General features: G+C 42.8%; 1 protein-coding gene across 10 annotated transcripts in view; it reads left to right on the top strand.

Annotated features, from left to right (window-relative positions):
* The window catches only part of garnl3 (GTPase activating Rap/RanGAP domain like 3), a 387754-nt gene that overhangs the window by 346924 nt on the left and 21817 nt on the right, over positions 1 to 19013 (top strand). For all 10 annotated transcript variants that reach the window (XM_048558881.2, XM_048558880.2, XM_048558883.2 and 7 more), the window contains 3 exons: positions 729 to 836; positions 1924 to 2042; positions 2964 to 3102. In XM_048558881.2, the coding sequence (XP_048414838.1) occupies positions 729 to 836; positions 1924 to 2042; positions 2964 to 3102 (366 nt within the window). The remainder of the gene's footprint in view (positions 1 to 728; positions 837 to 1923; positions 2043 to 2963; positions 3103 to 19013) is intronic.

Here is a 19013-nt window from a genome sequence, read left to right as displayed (position 1 = left end):
ATTGAGGAACAAATCAGACACTATTTACACAATGTTTCTATGTGCATATTTCATTGTCCAGTTTTACTTTTCTTGTGACTGGATGCGACAATGTTAAACATTTCAACCTGTTTGGAGATTGTATGACACACCTCTGGAACAGATGAAATTTGAAAGAGCTCTGAAACAATATTTAGTGGCTGTTTTTAATCAGCCTATTCAGAAGTGTTATGACATACTTCTGGGACTTGAACCCAGACCTCCTGATCCAGTGGTAGGGGCACCACCCCTGTGCCACAGGAGCCTTCAGAAACAATATTTAGATAACACAACAACATTGACACTGGCTACATCTTCCAATCACAGCAGAAAGCTCTTTGGTCAGTTACTTATGGTTATCGAATTGCCTGTATGCACCCCCTGTAGTGTAGACACTGCACTCTGAGACATGATACCATTTCAACTTTCAGGAGGTCTGTAAAGCATAGGGAGCTAGTTCACCAGCAATCCTCACAACCTGAACTGGCCACTGCGTCTTGTAAAAGCAGAGTACTGTTAGCAGACGCCTTGCACAATGAACCTGTAACCACTGTGCAATGGACTTATATGGACTGGAGCTGTTTGTATTTGTGGCAGTGTTGGACATGCTGGGTTTGTGCACCTCTCTAGCAAGACACTTCTTACCAATATTCATCCACTAAAATTCAGTTAATATTAAAGTGATACAGTATTGTTCTGTTGTGTTGCAGATGTATGTTACTACAAAAAGGTGTGTCCCTTTAATGGTGGCTCTCCGCTGATACAGCCTTCAGCTTCTGATTTCCATTTCAGCTGGAACCAAGTCCCTAATGATATTGGTATGACATCATCTCATTGCAGGCTGACTTCAGATTGATTAAAAGTAGCCTCTGTACATTGTTTAAAGATTATAATGCAGCTTTTGGCCACTAAACCTGAGTAATAGAATGAAATATGAATGAACTGAAGGGAGTTGATTTCATGGTAGAGCTCTTTTAATATGAGTAACATGTAATTACCTCACCCCCGCCCAACCGTCCTCCAACCAAACGGGAAGTACTTTCTTTCCTTTTGGTCTCAGTATCACTTAATATCTGTAAATATCCACTTGTTGATTTTCTGGTTGCAGTTGGAACACAGAATGCTCTGGTAAATTAGAGTGGAGCCAGGACCAAAATGGCAGGACATTGCTGACACAGGAACATGTTTAGAAAAACCAAACACAAGATACTTGGAGACACCACAGCAAAGAGTTTGGGAAGGGGAGAGATGCTGTGTTAACTGCACACTGCAGCAGTGGGGTCTTTTAAAAAAGCCCCCTTCCTAAAACAAGATATGAAGCATCATTACTTTTGATGGTAGACTTTCAATTTCAATTTTGATTTAAATCTATTAAATCGATGACTTTATGGTCATTCTAGTTTTGTCCCCCTCTGATGCATCTTATGTTCAGTACAATGGCAAGCATTGGCAATGACAGTATGCATGGAAGTGTAGCCCCATTTTCAATGTTGCCCACCCTCTTAAGGTTAGTGGTTTAGCTTTGCAGGAGGGATCTTTCCTGAGGAAATTCCCACAGATTACCCTGATGTCAGTGGCAAGCTCACACATAGCAGCCAGGCCCATGGACAACATGAGTCAAGTGAGCATTTGACCTCAGTCCCTGATTTTCAAATTTCACTGAGAAATGGAGAAATATTTGTACCAGGCTAAATCCAAATGTCAAGCAGTAGGCCTGAGTTCACTGGTCAGAGTGAGACTAGAAAGAAAGAAAATGCCTTTTCGCTGTAGATTGTAAATCAATCTAACACTGAGATAGGTATAACATTAATTTTCTCTTGCATATTGGCATGTCAAGCAGAAGGAACACAACAGAAAATTATGTAAATGTTGCGGTAATAATTTTGTTCATCTTCTTTGCCCCAGTCTGTGTGTTTCCTTATATTTTGGCCTTCACGACTGATTCTATTGAGATTCGATTAGTGGTGAATGGGAACCTTGTTCACACAGCCGTAATGCTCGATCTTCATCTCACAGCATCACAGGTATGAGTCTCGGGTATAGGTTATACATTTGCCCATTCATATTCTGACAAGTGTTGGGTCTTCCTGAGTGAGCAAACACAGAAACTGTGCCTGGCTAATCAAGGAATGGAGCAATTTGGAAACGGTAAAATGATATTTGAAATATTTAATTGTAAAAGGATGGACAGATTCATTTAAAAGGTAGATTTCAATGCAGACCAATAAAAATGTATCAAATGCGCGAGGGCCGAGTATAGAATCCCTACAGTGTGGAAGCAGGCCATTTGGCTCATCAAGTCCGAACGAATCCTCCAAAGAGCATCCCACCCAGATCCACCCCATCCCTGTAACCCTATATTTCCTATGGCTAATCCACCTAGCCTGCACATCCCTGCACACATGGACAATTTACATGGCCAATCCACCTAACCTGCATATCTTTGGACTGTGGGAGGAAACTCAAATAGACACAAGGATAGTCTGCAAAATCCACACAGTCTCCCAGGCCCCTGGCACTGTGAGGTAGCATGGCTACCCACTGAGCTACCGTGCTACACAGAATGTTTGTGTCTTCTTGAGTGTCATGGAGTGACATCGACCATGTGCAAACATGGAATGAAAGTTTCTTACAACAAAAGGAACACGCCTTGTTACAATCACACGAGAGTATTTCTCATATACAAGTGTGAATAATTCTTTCTTATAAACTTCACGTAAACCATACTGTGCATTAAGAGTGCGCTCACACCCAGGAATCAGCCAGCTTATTGCTAATAATGGATTCCATGTTGGAGCAGAATCTCGTTCTGACAGTACGGGTTAGATTCTCATCCATTGGTGATCATGTCCATGCCTGTCACACCCTGTCCCCTCAGAACAAAAGAAAACAATGCCGTTGGGAGAAGATGAAGCTGCCAATTGTTTTTCTGTTTCCCATTTCAGTCAGATATTTACTTTACATCTGCTGCTGCATCAATGAATGCAGCCTCCAGCGGCAGCTCGAAAGAAACCAGCTCACACAGTTCTCCACAAACTCCAACAGGACAGGAGCTGCCTGTACTGCCCTTGTCTCCAGGCGAAGGTAAGCTGCTTCTTGCCCCGCTCTGCAGAAATCTCTTAAGGTGCTAGGAGGACTTAAATCCCAATTAAAGCATTAAAATAAAACAGGGATTTATGTTTCTCTTTAAGATAATAAACATTTCAAAAGATGCTTCACGGAGGGCAGGGTCGATAATGAGCAGTAGTAGACAAACTAGGTTGAAAGACAAATGGAGGACATAGGTGAGGAACCTGTAGGAATCCCCTGAATCTCATGTCCTTCCACCCAGGCCTCTGCAAATTGTTCCCCTCCAAATATTTGTCACATTACCTTTGGAAAGTGGTTTCCACATTTCAGTTTTTTTGGATAGGGTCCACGCCGTCCATGACTTGATAAACAACAGAAGAAATAGAAGCAGGAGTGGTCCATATCAGCCCAGCTAGCCTGCTCTGCTATTCAATACAATCAGACTTTTCATTGGCTTCAATTCCTGCCCACTCCCAAAATACCTCACTGCCATGAGACCAAAAATCTTTTCCATCCTTAAATGTGCTTATTACTAAGACATCTGTGAACCCTTGGATGTACAGAACACCAAATAGCCACAATCCTTGGAGTGAAATGATTTCTCTTCACCTCAATTCCAATTCTTGTCCTGACACTTGTGTAAAAATTCCCAATCAGGAGAAGTCTCCATATCTACCTTGTCAAATCCTGCAGAAATGTTTGTGTTTCAATGAGATCACCTCTCATTCTTCTAAACTACAGAAACATAAGCCAACTTGCTCTATCTCTTATCATAGAACAACTTTCCCATTTCAGGCACAAATCGAGTGAACTTTCGCTGCCTGACACTAACATAACTATCTCCTTGCTTAAAGTGAGACCAAAATTGCATGCAGTTTTCCTCTCTATTGGTCTCCCCATGTCCATATATAATCATAACAAGATTGCTTATTTTTGTAATTCAATACCTTTGAAATAAAGACTAACATGCATCTTTTTTTAAATCAAATTACTTGCTGTACCAGTATTTTGTGAACTTTGTACAAGGACACTCAAGTCTGTCTGAACATCAACACTTAGAAGTTTCACACCATTTCAAAAATATTCTGCTTTCCCATTCTTACAAATTGAAAACCTCACTCTTTCCCCCATTATACTCCACGTTATCTTTTTGACCTCACCTTAGTATGTCTCTATCTCTGATATCTCTTTACAGCCTCTACACAGCTCGTATTCACGTCTAGCTTTGTATCATCAGTAAATGTAGACACTTTACTCTCCCTTTTTGTCTAAGTCATTCATATAAACAGTAATTAGATGAACCCAGCACTGATCCTTGCACTCCACTAGTCTCAACCTGCCAACTTGAAACTGCTCCCACTCTCTGCTTCCAGGCTGTGAATAACCCCCAATTCTGTGAGCCTTTATTTTTTACTTTAGCCATTTGTATAGCCCAAATAAATGCCTTTTGGAAATCAAAATATACTGTATTAACTTGTTCCCTTTATTTATTCTACTGGCTACTCCTTCACATACTCTGATAAACTTATCGAACAATACTGCCCTATCATTAATCCCTGCTTCAAAATCTAACAAAGATAGTCAATTCAACTATAAAACATTATGCAGAAGATGGTGAAGTGGGCTAAGGTGACATTTTCCCCCCAAAGCTGTAATTTGTTCTTAAAAATTGTAAATTACTTCCATAACACATTAAATTAGACATTACTGAAAGGGCAATACAATTCACGTCCTTTTCCTTAAGTCTTTGGTACTCAGAGGTTCCTCAGGATAATAGCAATCACATGTGGTTTTGACAGTGTGAATGTCATGACAAAGATGCTGCATGAAGGACTCTACATCCTCGTGATACTATGACAGTTGAACGTTTAACATCACCCTTGCCCAATTGAGCTGCCCCAAGCTTTAGTGCATCCATCAATGTACTGTCCTGGACTTTGGGATACACCAGTCTTCAACACTCAATCTTCTACGTCTCTTTGTAATAGAAAACCAACAGATTTCAGGCATACCAGAATCTACTCCAAAACCTTCGAGACCAGAACTGAGGGAACACAGCTGATTGTGCTTATGATTGAGGAGATCATTTCAACACATTATTGCCTAGACCCTTCATCTTTGCACTATTTTGGGAAACCGTTGAGCAGTTTTATTGTTAAAATGTGCAGTAGATTAAAGGGTATGGAGAGAAAACAGAAACAGGGTATGGAGTAGGATGGGCAGCCATGATCATATTGAATGGGGGAGCAGCCTCTAAGTGGCCGACCTTAGCTCCTACATTTCTATGTTTCTGTGTTAGGTTTGATTGCTTCATGGTTTTGTCCTGCCTAAGTTCCAGTTAGACAACAAAGATAGATTACCAACCTGCAACAATCTGTGGTTTAGCTTTGGATACATGGCTTTTTGTTTTCTGGTATCAGCAGTAAATTCAACAGCCGGATCTGGCCATATTGCAGAAACTAAGAGTGGTTTGTGTCTATAAGATCACTCTTATTCATAGTGTAAAAGGGCTATGTAACCTCCTGAGGACAGTTTTGCCTGTCCTGTGAGACCAGCAGGAATTCATTATTGTTTTAATAGCATGAAAGGCTTGTGTGTTATGGCTCCTAGTGTACCACATTAACTGTGGTTTTCACCTCTCATTAACGTTTGAGTAGGTGTTAGTGTGAGGATAATGTGGGAAATCCATTAAGTGGCAAACAAAGGAAAGTATCCCTTTGTGGGATATTAGTATGTTTTGTTTATTGCTTCAACATAATTCAGCAGATGTGGTATACCTTTAAACGATCAGAGAGAGAAATGCTCAGCTTAATTAATGGAAGTCCAAAGAAGATCCGAAAGAACTGCGGATGCTGTAAGTCAGGAACAAAAACAAAAGTTGCTGGAAAAGCTCAGCTGGTCTGGCAGCATCTGTGAAGAACAGATCAGAGTTAACGTTTCAGGGGCAGTGACCCTTCAGTTCTGAGGAAGGGTCACCAGACCTGAAATGTTAACTCTGATTTTTTCTTCACAGATGCTGCCAGACCTGCTGAGCTTTACCAGCAACTTATGTTTTTGTTGAAGTCCAAAGAAGATTCACTAAGGTGACGTTACGTATGGAAGGACTGTCTCATGAGTAGCTGGAGAAGAACTGAGCCTGTACTCATTGGAATGTAAAGGAATAAGAGGTGACCTTATTGAAACATCAAAGACTCTTTGGGTGCTAAAGTAAATACAGAAAGGTTGTTACCCCAGTGAGAGAGTCTAGGACCTTAGGGCATAATCTCAGAATAAGGGGTCCCACATTTAAGACATAATTTCTTCTCTCAAAGGGTTGTGAATCTTTATCACAGAGGACTGTCAAGGCTGTGTTGTTAAGTACATTCAAGGATCACACAGATTTTTAATCAGTACAGGGAATGAAGTATAATGGGGAAGAGACAAGGAAGTGGAGTTGAGGATTATCAGATCGGCTGTGATTTATTGAGTGGCAGAGCAGTCTCAATGGGCTGAATGGCCGGGATCTGCTGCCAAGAATTATGGTGTTATGGAGGAGAGTCCGATGCAGTCTGTCCCAATGACACTAGTTGGGGTGGGGAGGGTGGGGTATAGGGGGTGTGGGGAGTGCTTACCTTTAGCGATAATGTCACTTGGCTAATCTTGACCGTATGTTTGACTCCTTTCTTGGTATTTGTGGACTCAGACTAAATTTTACTGGCCCCAGATACCAGCAGGTGAAGCAGGTGAGAGTGCTAATGAGATAGAGGTAGCATTCCATTGGTTTCCTGCCACTGAGGAAGTTTCTTTCTTCTGGGGATGTGAGCTGCCAACTATTTAGTGCCCATTCCCGTTTGCCCCTTGAGAAGGTGGTAATGAACCCTTTCATAAATCACTGTCATTCTTGGATCATTAGGACACAATGACGTTGGAGAGGGAATTTCAAGATCTTGACTCAGTAACACTAAAGGAACGGCGATATATGTCCAAGTCAGGATGGTGTATGGTTTGGAGGGGAACTTGCAACTGATGGTATTCCCATGTATCTGCTGCCCTTTTCTTTCTGAATGGTATTAAGACTGAGATGGGGGGAATGCTCCATAGGTCCCAACCGCAAATAAAAATGTATAAATTCCAAGTCTCAATATGGCCAATCATATGCTTTCTCGAAGGTAGACTTCAAATGAAAATGTTCATTAACTATGTTTTTTTAATGATAACAAAATACCAGAGATCTGTTATTGTGGTTTTGGAAAGTGCTGTCCAAGAAGTCTCGTTGAATTGCTGCAGTGTATCTTGTAGATAGTACACACTGCTGTGACTAAGCATTGGTGGTGGATGTTTTTAGATGCGGTGCAAATCAATTGCGCTGGTTTGTCTTGGATATTGTCAAGCTTCTTGAGGGTTGTTGCAGCTGCACCCATCCAGACCAGTGGGAATATTCCTGACTTTTGCCTGGTCAGTGATGGACAGGCTTTGGGTGGGAGACAGGAGGTGAGTTATTTGTTGCATGATTCCTAGCTTCTGACCTGCTTTTAAAGTCACAATTCAGTTTCTGATCAATGGTAACCCCAAGGATATTCATATATGGGAGATTCAGTGATGGTAACGTCAAGGGCAGATGGTCATTGCCTGGTACTTAAGTGTATGAATTTTACTTTCCATTTATCAGCCCGACATTGAGAGGCAATGGAAGTTAGCAGCTTGTTTGCTTACTGAAAGGCCCAATTATGGGCCATTTAATGGTGCTGCTTGGATTGTGCTCTCCTGTGACAGCTCAGGAACCATCAGAATACGAGACCTCATGACCCACAGAGGGAGCGACAGGCAGGAAAGACAGCTTCTGCATCCCTACTGGAGGCTTTTACCTTGGGAATCTTGGGGCCTCCTCCCTCATCCTCCCTGAGTTCTAGCGGATGCCTCCATCATGAGGCCATCCCTATGGTTACTAACCAGCTCCAGCAGTGCCCACCTCTCCCAGTGGGAATACTGAAACATCAGGGTTATTGGCCTTCTGTTTGGAGCAACAGCATGGGATTCGGCCCTCTGAATTTGCTTTTGTTTCTGATTTCCAACATCTGCTGTTCTTTCAGTTTTTTTCAACTATTTAACTGCAGGCAGCCTAATAGTTTGCTGCCTCCAAGCTTTCTGATCATGAGTCCTCGGGTTGGAGCAACAACATGGGATCCAGCACTCTGATTGAAGCAGCAGCATTGGAAACCTGCCCTCAGATTGGAGCCACAGCTTGGAATCCTGCCCTCAGATTGGAGAAACAACATGGAATCCTGCCCTCAGATTGGAGCAACAACATGGAATCCTACCCTCAGATTAGAGCAACAGCATGGAATCCTACCCTCAGATTGGAGCAACAGCATGGGATCCTACCCTCAGATTGGAGCAACAACATGGAATCCTGCCCTCAGATTGGAGCAACAGCATGGGATCCAGCACTCTGATTGAAGCAGCAGCATTGGAAACCTGCCCTCAGATTGGAGCAACACCATGGAATCCTGCCCTCGGATTGGAGCAACACCATGGAATCCTGCCCTCAGATTGGAGCCACAGCAAGGAATCCTGCCCTCAGATTGGAACAACAACATGTAATCCTGCCCTCGGATTGGAGCAACACCATGGAATCCTGCCCTCGGATTGGAGCAACAGCATGGAATCCTGCCCTCAGATTGAAGCAGCTGCACTATCCTGACCTGATAGTGAACTTGGAGACAGCCAATTATTAGGCTACCTGCAGTAAAACAGTTGAAAAAAACTGAAAGAACTGCAGATGTTGGAAATCAGAAACAAAAGCAAATTGCTGGAAAAGCCCAGCAGGTCTGGCAGCATTAGCTTTTAAGTACATGAGCAATTAGCTTTTTAAGTACATGAATAGAGTACAGAACCATTCTGAGAAGTGTGACTGGACCCAAGACGTTAATGCTGTTTTCTTTCCACAGAAGGTGTCGGACCTGTTGAGTTTTTCCAGCAATTAGTTTTAGTAAAACTGGTCCCATCACTGACAAGTGGGATTATGACCTGTCTTAATTCACTTGAGCTCGTTTGCTTACCGAGTTCAAATTCGACTCTAAAATTGGAAATACCAGCTCTGCAGAAGCTGAGCATCTGCATCATTGTCTGTTCCCACTCCTTCTGCTTCTGCATTTTTCCATTACCCCTATTCCTTTTCCATTTCCACAGTGCCCTGCTGTAAAGCGCTGTCCATTCTCTTTCATCTTGAACCTCTCTTTAAGAAACTATAGGGTGAAGACTTAGCGTCCAAAAAGTGTTCTGTCCTGCACAAGCCGTCCTGCAGCTGTGATCTTGCTGTCTGTTTGCCACGTGTCCCTCTGTGCAGCTGAGGTCAGGAGCTTGGTGTGAGGGACAGCTGGCCACAGGCAGCTCTAAACAGAGGATTGGCAACTGCTTCCCAGCAATCTCCATCATACTGCTGGAAGATGAAATGCTTCTAGAAGAATATACTGCAAAACGTTTTGGGAGTTGTCATGACTTCATCATTGAGCAGATTTGGCATCATTTGGGATTCATACAGGAGCAGTTAGGACAGAAACAAAAGGGCAGAGATGAAATTGCAATCTAATTAGATAGTGCAGACTGAGCATTTCTGAGATTAAATTCGAATCAGTTCAGCTTCCCATCTCTGCAAGTCCGTGTGCTGTTGACCACTGAAGAGGACCTTCTTTGTAATTCAGATGTGATTGGCAAAGAGGCAGAGCCTAGATTTCAAGCAGTTTAGCCTGTGCTTTGATTTTCAATTTTAATCAAGCTAGAAAGTGTTGGGAGACCTTGGAGGGGAACATTGGCACCATTAAAGGTGACGTGCATGGGCCAATTTTAATAACAGGGGAAAAATTTAACACTTAAATTGAAGTTTGCTTTGCTGTCAAAGGAGATACAGCCAGAAAATAAATAAGGGTTTCAGTAAACAATAATTTCTTCTGAAGATGATTAAAGAGCCTAAAGGATCGAAATTGGTAGCAGCTTGGTCCGTGGCGAGGTTGAGATTATTAACAGGATGTGTTTTTTGCACAGTCTAATTGAAGTGTTTGTATTTATTAGCCACCAGACATTCATAAACCGCCATATTCTCTCCATGTGAAATTATTTGAGGCATTGTCTTTGAATGAGAGAGTGACAAAAACAGTGCAGACTAACCTGGACAACATCGGGAAGAACTCATCAGGAAGAAACCGTAGTTTAGCACCCTTGCTGATTGGCTAAAATAGCTTAAACCAATGAAACAAAAGGAAAACCTAGCCCAGCTCTGAGCACTGTATTGTTCAGAGACCTTACTGTATAGGTCAGTCTCTTTGACACAGTATGTGTATTTGGCTGGTGCATAAACTCAGTGATATCAATCTGGCTTTTGCAGATATAGAACATAGAACATTACAGCACAGTACAGGCCCTTCGGCCCTCGATGTTGTGCTGCCCCGCTACACCAATCTGAAGCCCATCTAACCTACACTATTCCATGTACGTCCATATGCTTATCCAATGATGACTTAAATGTACCTAAAGTTGGCGATTCTACTACCATTGCAGGCAAAGCGTTCCATTCCCTTACTACTCTGAGTAAAGAAACTACCTCTGATATCTGTCCTATATCTTTCACCCCTCAATTTAAAGCTATGCCCCCTCGTGCTCGCCATCACCATCTTAGGAAAAAGGCTCTCCCTATCCACCCTATTGAACCCTCTGATTATTTTATATGTTTCAATTAAGTCACCTCTCAACCTTCTTCTCTCTAACGAAAACAGCCTCAAGTCCCTCAGTCTTTCCTCATAAGACCTTCCCTCCATACCAGGCAACATCCTAGTAAATCTCCTCTGCACCCTTTCCAAAGCTTCCACATCCTTCTTATAATGCGGTGACCAGAACTGTACGCAATACTCCAAGTACGGCCACACCAGAGTTTTGTACAGCTGCAGCATAACCTCTTGGTTCCAGAACTCGATCCTTCTATTAATAAACGCTAAAACACTGTATGCCTTCTTAACAGCCCTGTCAACCTGGGTGGCAACTTTCAAGGATCTGTGTACATGGACACCAAGATCTCTCTGCTCATCTACACTACCAAGACTCTTACCATTAGCCCAGTACTGTGCATTCCGGTTACTCCTACCAAAGTGCATCACCTCACACTTGTCCGCATTAAACTCTATTTGCCACCTCGCAGCCCAGCTCTGCAGCTTATCTATGTCTCTCTAAAAACCTACAACATCCTTCGTCACTATCCACAACTCCACCGACCTTAGTGTCGTCTGCAAATTTATTAACCCATTCTTCTACGCCCTCATCCAGGTCGTTTATAAAAATGACGAACAGCAGTGGACCCAAAACTGACCCTTGCGGTACACCACTAGTAACTGGACTCCAGGATGAACATTTCCCATCAACTACCACCCTCTGTCTTCGTTCAGCAAGCCAATTTCTGATCCAAACTGCTATGTCTCCCACAATCCCATTCCTCCACATTTTGTACAATAGCCTACTGTGGGGAACCTTATCGAAAGCCTTGCTGAAATCCGTATACGCCACATCAACTGGTTTACTCTCATCTACCTGTTTGGTCGCCTTCTCAAAGAACTAAAACTTTACTCCTAAACTAAGCTAATTTTACTTTAAAATTCCCCACATCTAGACTGAGCCAGGTTCAACTCCAACTCCAGGTTTTCAACACAATAGTCAAGGCAATTAGATCAAGTATTCTGACAGTGTTGCTGCTGAATAAGCAGGTAAAGGAATGGGAGTGAGGGTAAGGATGGGTGTCGGTGAGAATGAGGAATGGGAACATGGGTTTGGGTAGAATGGGAGTGTGGGTAAGAAAGTAAGATGGGGAGTGGCTGAATGGGAGAATGGGTGAGATCGAGAGAGCAGGTAAAAATGGGTGAGTAAGTGAGAATGGAAGATAGGAGAGCAGGTGACAATGGGAGAGCGGGTGACAATGGGGGAGTAAGTGAGAATGGGTGAGAGTGGGGGAGCGGGTGAGAGTGGGGGAGCGGGTGAGAGTGGGAAATGAGAAAGTGGCGGTGATGGGCGAATGAGTGTGGATGGAAATAGTTGCTGATTGGGTTTATAAACTAGTGGTCAAATTATATTTTTAAATAAACAGAAAGTAAATACGTTGAGTTGTATGTATTTTGACCTCAAGTCACTTCTCCATGAGGGAGGCAGGGCGGTGGAATAGTACTGTTCTGTGGTCATATGTTCATGGATGTGTATCAGCACACTGGAGGAAACCAGTTTTAGTTTGGGTGATGGAATGTGGTGTGTGTGCTTCAGCATTCCCATTCTGCAAAATATGACCAGTGCCCACAGCAAGTGGGCTGCAGGCTGAAAGGAAACAAAATCAAACAAGCAAAGAACAGGATGGAAAAAGGGGATAGCCATTCCAGTCTGAAATGATCGAACTCAGCATGGAGTTCAGAAGGCTTCAAAATGCCGAATCGATAGCCTGAGGTGCTTACATTGAGTTTTACTGGAACAGTATAGCAGACTAAGTACGGAGGTGTCAGTGTGAGAATTAGAATGACAGGCCACTGGAAGCACGAGGCTGTACTTGCAGACTGTACAGAGCAGTTCCATACAACAACCACTTTTGGTTCCCCCATTGTGGAGGAGACGAGATAATAGCAGCAAATACAGTCAATGAAATTGAAAGAAGTAAACATCAATGGCTGCTTCACTAAAAGGAGTATTTGGCGTCTAAGATTGTGAGGAGCAAGGCCTTAAAGTGCTGCTACCTGATAGCCTGATTCCACAATGTTAAGGGAATGGAACTGAAATGTTATTGGACAACAAGCTTATCCATTTTGTACCTTGGACGGAGGTCTGGTGAATGACCAATGTTGGTGAGGGTCGGGGTTGAAGTTAGTATTGTTATTGAGGAGAATCACAGCCATTATCACATCTTCACATGCAACACTAACCTAACAGAGTGACTGAAACTCCTAACACAGCCTTCCAATGGATTGTTCACCTCCCCCGATGAGAATAGTGGCCGAGGCTTTATTTTCCCTTTATTCCTTTTGGGAGGCTTCATTGGCCAGACAAGGGCGGTATTTAGTGTGATCCCTAATTGCCCTTGAACTGAATTGCCAGTTTGGCAATTTCTGTGGGCAGTTATGAGCCAACCATGTTGTTGAGAGTCTAGAGTCACATATGAGCCAGAGCTGGTAAGTGTTGTCAATGCTGCAGTATAGCCAGCTCATGTGGAGTGTTGTCATCAATCTTGCTCTTTTGAAATAAACAAATGATGATGCAGTAAGCCTCCCTCTGTAACAAAAGATCAAGATTTCAACAGAAATTTATGAAGCTCAAGTCTAAGTGTACTTCCTAGCCCGAGGATCATGGAGAAAGAGGCCTGATAGCTTTTTAACAGCACTCAACAGCAACTTCCTGATAGCATTCACTCACTGGCTTAAAATTACACCCATTGCTTGTGCTGGGGTTGGAACACAGGTCGTTAATTTTGGCCTCCTCAGTTAACACCCCAGTGACATTACCACCACACCATTATTTCCCCATAAATAGGCAGTGAACATAAAGCTCTGATAACAGAAGAAGTATTTTAAATGTTGACACATTGAAACAAAAGTTTGCACAAGTTTTCACAACTGCAGGTGGGCTTATCATTGACAAAGCATTTTGTTCTTGGCAGTAACTATTTGCTAATAGGTATTAAAGGAAAAAAAACTGGACATGCTGGAATCCAGGGTAGACAAGGAGGCTGGAAGATCACAGCAGGCCAGGCAGCACTTGGAGGAAAGGAGCTTCGAGGTCCTGAAGAAGGGTGGTACCCGAAACATTGACTGTTCCTTTCCTCACTAATTGGTATTGTTCACTGTAGAGTAATCTAATAAAGAGTCTGTCAGCTTTCAGCCTTTTATTCAAATGGGATGCTTTGTGATAGCACTGTGCTGATACAAGAACTGCTGACTCTTAATGTTATTAAAGAGTCTGGATGTCTTGTATTCCATTTGAAGGTTAAACTGTCTCAGTTGTTCAGTTTGGCATGGAATTTGCATTTTCCCTAAGTCCCAGCTTCACAATGCTGCATCACTGTTCACAGTAAAGATTTGTCCAGATGTTAAAATCAGTTCCTGAATGACTTGTGTAATTTGCCACAATAATAAGTACCAGAAAAAGAAGTGGGGTTTTCGGGGATTTTTAAAATCTTATTTTGCACAAGGATTACTTCGGGCAGCAGTATTTTTATTGCCTGTTGCATTCCTTAAAAATCACTAAGGTGTAATAATCTTAACTTTCGTCAGCCTGACAGCTCCTTTATACCATAACTGCTGAAACAAGGCAAAGCTCATGATAAGCAAATGGTCTTGTACTGCGTATCTATTCGTTCTGTAACTTAGCAGTCAACTGAGGTCAGGCATTATGAGGCTGCAGGTTATAGCTGGACCATTTACAAATCAGAAAACTCAGTAATTCCCACGGATATCAGCTCAGAAAGGCCATGAAGCTTTGATACTAATCTCCTCAGATGAATATGTAACATGCCCAAGGAGCAGGTTCAGGATGGGAAAGTCTGGAACATTTTATTGTGATATTTTAGAAACTGGGTTGACTGCAAACCATTTCTTTGTCCAGCAGGTTATAATTTAAGCTGTTCTTCACTTAACTATGGCAGAGGTGTTACATGACTACTATTCACAATACTTTGCGCAGTCATTCACTAACACCCTGCCCACCCTCACCCGCCTTGCATCTTGCCCACCTCACCTACCTGGCACACTATACTCCTCAGCTTGCCCTTTCACAAGAGTTTTCAGAGTGCCTGCTGGACATATTAACTGCAGAATGCAGCACTCCTGCTGTGAAAGGAGATGTGGTTTTCATCCCAGGCCCCTGTGGCTGGGCTCGAGGATTCTCGGACAGGTTTGTAACAGGCGGATCCTATCCAGGAATCGCCAGCACAAAGTAAATGGGTCATTTTTAATCTGACCAGAGTCAGAATTTGGGTTTCTGCTTCCGGTCAGAATTTCTGGCCCAACATCTTAGCTCTGAAATTTGTCCAGGGATTTAATGTTCTCCGCACTGAGTGGGAATGCAGGTGCCTTTATCAGCAGGTAACACTGGACCCATTGGGCAGAAAACCATCCAAATCAAGTACCAACGAAGCACTGAAGTGCTGACCCATGGGCTTCTCATGTCCCTCAAGCAGAGGTGTCCCGACTCCCTGGAGCTGGTGGGAGTTGGAAAGAGCTAGAAACATCATATGAATATACATGCTAGGGACAGGAATTGTCCATTCAGCCCACTAAGCCTGCTCCATTTGACAAGACCATGGCTGATCTGCTTCTGGTTTTCAACCCTACTTTCCTGTCGTCCAGAGACCCAAGCAATGGCTGGGCACTGAGGTTCAAATCCTGCCACAGTAGATAGTGAAATTTGAGTTCAGTAAAAATCTGGAATAATGAGCCTAATGATGACCATGAATCCATTGTTGATTTTTGAGAAAACCCATCTGGTTCATTAATGTCCTTTAGGGAAGGAGAGAGATAGTAGGAACTGCAGATCTGCAAAATCTGAGATAACAGGGTGTAGAGCTGGATGAACACAGCAGGCCAAGCAGCATCAGAGGAGCAGGAAATCTGATCTTTCAGGCATAGGTCCTTCTTCAGAAAAAAGGTTGGAAATTGCCATCCTTACCTGGTCTGGCCTACATGTGACTCCAGACTCTCAGCGATGTGGCTGACTGTTAACTATTAGGGATGGGCAATAAATGCTGTCCGAGCCCATGATGCCCTCATCCATGAGTGAATTTTTAAAAATTGTTGAGGTCCTTATCTCTGGAATTCCATCCTAAAATTCTCTGCCTCTCCACTTCTCTCTCCTCCTTCAAGACCTTCCTCAACGGTCTACCCCCGTCTGCAAGCTGTTGGTCCCCTGCCCTAAAATTTCTGTTAGCTTGATGACAGTCTTCCTGTGAAGCAGGTCAGGATGCTCTATTATGCTTAAGACCCTGTGGAAATGTGTAGTTAGTGTTGTATGATAAAGAGTGTGCATTCTTTCCTTTAATCTGTTAATAAAAAAAACCTACTGTGACTCCTTCTGAACTCATATTTATTAGACATCTACAGTATTCAGCAATTTGCTTTCGTCATCAATGGAACTCCGCAAGAAATATAAATTGATTAGAGGAATGTCAGCCTCTTACTTCAGTACCTGATCTGACTGTCTCTGAATAGGGGAAATATTGTGATTACATGTTAGAAAAGATTTTTAAAAATTACAAACTGAAGGCAGAAATTCAATCTGTTAAACAGTTTGAGCGGTCTTGTTGTGATCTTGTTGTGATCTGTTATAATCATCATCTACTTGATTAAATTACTATCTTTTAACTCCCTGCCAGCCACCTATTATTCTGTAGTTAATCGAGGAGTACTACAGGTCTGCAGTAAAAGTAATGTTGATCAGAAAGCCATCTTTTTCGATCACATGAAGCAACTTATGAGGCATATTTACATGCGAGAGCTTCTGTTGAGAATGGCCCAGCTCGGATCTGGCTATGTTAAGGAATAGGCAGGTATCAGGCTTTCGATTACTTCTGTGTGGCCTGAGAGATCATTAATGCCTCCCCCAGGACCCCTGAAAAGCCATTTCAAAAATGCATTTTGATACATTTTTCTAAGCAGAAATACAGCAGGGGAGACATGAGGAAGAACTTTACTGCATGCAATGAGCCCCCATGTTGTGGAGCTCACTGTCTTTGTCTCTGCTTCCAGCACCCTTAATGAGTTATGACAAATGCATATTGGACTTAAGGGAAATAAACTGGTAACATCTACGAGGAAATGGGACTGATTGGATTGCTTTACAGATAGATAACAGTGACTGAATGAGTTGAATGGCCTCCATCAATGCAGTACTGAATCTAACCATGTGACTGGATAGACACAAGCCTCACTTCTAACAGATGTACTATGCTTTGTAAGATTCTGGTCTGGGGGTCACAGGTTACCTCAAAGGAGAGGCGTTGGTTTTAAAGCAGTTTTTACAATATATTCCACTTTACATGCAGTATGCCAAATAGTCTGGAATGACTTGCATCCCATAACTGATAACAGCAATGACCTGGTCCCAGATTGGACAAGTGGGTGAATGAACAGATATCCGTGGTCGGGGGTGTTACTTTCATTTATTCTCATCTTCCTCAGCTAACCAGAGTGTTAGGCCAGAGCCAGCACTGATTCACCTCAAGAAACCTTGTTTATATGAAGATACTTTTCCTCTCCAAGTCCCATTATTTACATTATTTCTGGTAGACATACATCCATGATTTATTAAAAAGGATCCATTAACAAGGGACAGATATTCAAGGTACACAGAACCTCTGAGCCCAGTGTCACAGCTCTTCACCTTGTAATCAACCATGTAAAGGGGTGAATCTCTTAAGGACACGTGAAGTTGCAGAGATTTCCCACAAAGGGATTCCTTCGGAGTATCCATATGTTTGAGTTCCCCAAACAAGGCTGATAAATCTCCACTAAGTTTCAGTAGGTCTCTATATTTTTTAAAATTCACTCGAGGGATGTGGGCGCTGCTGGCAGAGCAGCATTCATTACCCATCCCTAGTTGCCCCATGAGAAGGTGGTGGTGAGCTGCTGCCTTGAATTGCTGCTGTCCACATGCTGTAGGTTTACTCACAATGACCTTAGGGAGGGAATTCCAGGATTTTTGACCCAGCGTCAGTGAACAAGTGGCAATATAGTGGCATGTCAGGATGGTGAGTCTCATGGAGGGAAACTTGAAGGTGGTGGTGTTCCTATATATCTACTGCCCTTGTCCTTCTAGATGGAAGTAGCTGTGGGTTTGGAAGGCGCTGTCTGAGGATCTTTGGTGAATTTCTGTAGTGCATCTTACAGATAGTACACACTGCTGCAACTGAGTGTTGGTGGTGGAGGGAATGAATGTTTGTGGATGTGGTGCCAATCAAGTGGGCTGCTTTGTCCTGGATGGTGTCAAGCTTCTTAAGTGTCGTCGGGGTTGCACTCATCCAGGCAACTGGGCAGTATTCCAACACATTCCTGACTTGTGCCAGGTAGATGGTGGTCAGGCTTTGAGGAGTACGGTGGTGAGTTACTCATTGCAGTATTCTTAGCTTCTGGCCTCCTCTGTAGCCAATGTGTTTATATAGTGAGTACACTTGGGGTTTCTGCTTAATGGTAACCCCAAAGATGTTGATAGAGAGGGATTCAGTGATGGTGACACGATTGAATATCACCATGCAAGGGTTGGTGATTAGATGGTCTCTTATTGGAGATGATCACTTCCTGGCATTTTTTACAGTGTGAATGTTACTTGCTACATGTCAGCCCGAGCATGGATATTGTCCAGATCTTGTTGCATTTGAACATGGATTGCTTCAGTATTTGAAGAATGGAGGGGAATCTAAGTCTGAGAAGCAATCTAAATGGCTAAAGCTGAGGATTTGTGGGGAAAAGAAGCAGTGAGTTTGAGTTCAGAGGGTTGCAAAAGCCGTTTCTCTATCCGAGGGCCAGGCATGCCCTTTCTCAGAGATAATAAGTACAGCATGGGGCAGATTGCCACCCACTGGTAAAACAATGCCCCATACTTGTGTGTGGTTAGGTCTGGCAGGCACCAACTTGGCATTAGGCCTGGGCTCATGCCAAGAAGACCTTTGAACTATTGTTAGGCCAGAGACGAAGGAAGATTTTTTTAACCCTGCATTTTTTAACAACTGCATTATACTGGAGCTGGGAATAATTGATTACAACGGTGAGCATTTAAAACAGAAAGCCTTTTCATTCCTCTGCAATCAGCACCACCGGGATAGTTCATCAAAAAGTGTGAGGTTAAAAATAAAAATCTAGGTTTTGTTTTGAGAAATGCTGAAGAGATCATGTGTTTGGTTGTGAATCTGTCAGTGACTGGTCCTTGCTGCATTGAATGTCAGA

This window comes from Stegostoma tigrinum, chromosome 29, assembly GCF_030684315.1.
Source record: "Stegostoma tigrinum isolate sSteTig4 chromosome 29, sSteTig4.hap1, whole genome shotgun sequence".
Taxonomy (NCBI): Eukaryota; Metazoa; Chordata; class Chondrichthyes; order Orectolobiformes; family Stegostomatidae; genus Stegostoma; species Stegostoma tigrinum.
The sequence above is the reverse complement of the archived record's forward strand: the minus strand, read 5'-3'. Positions and strand labels throughout refer to the sequence as shown.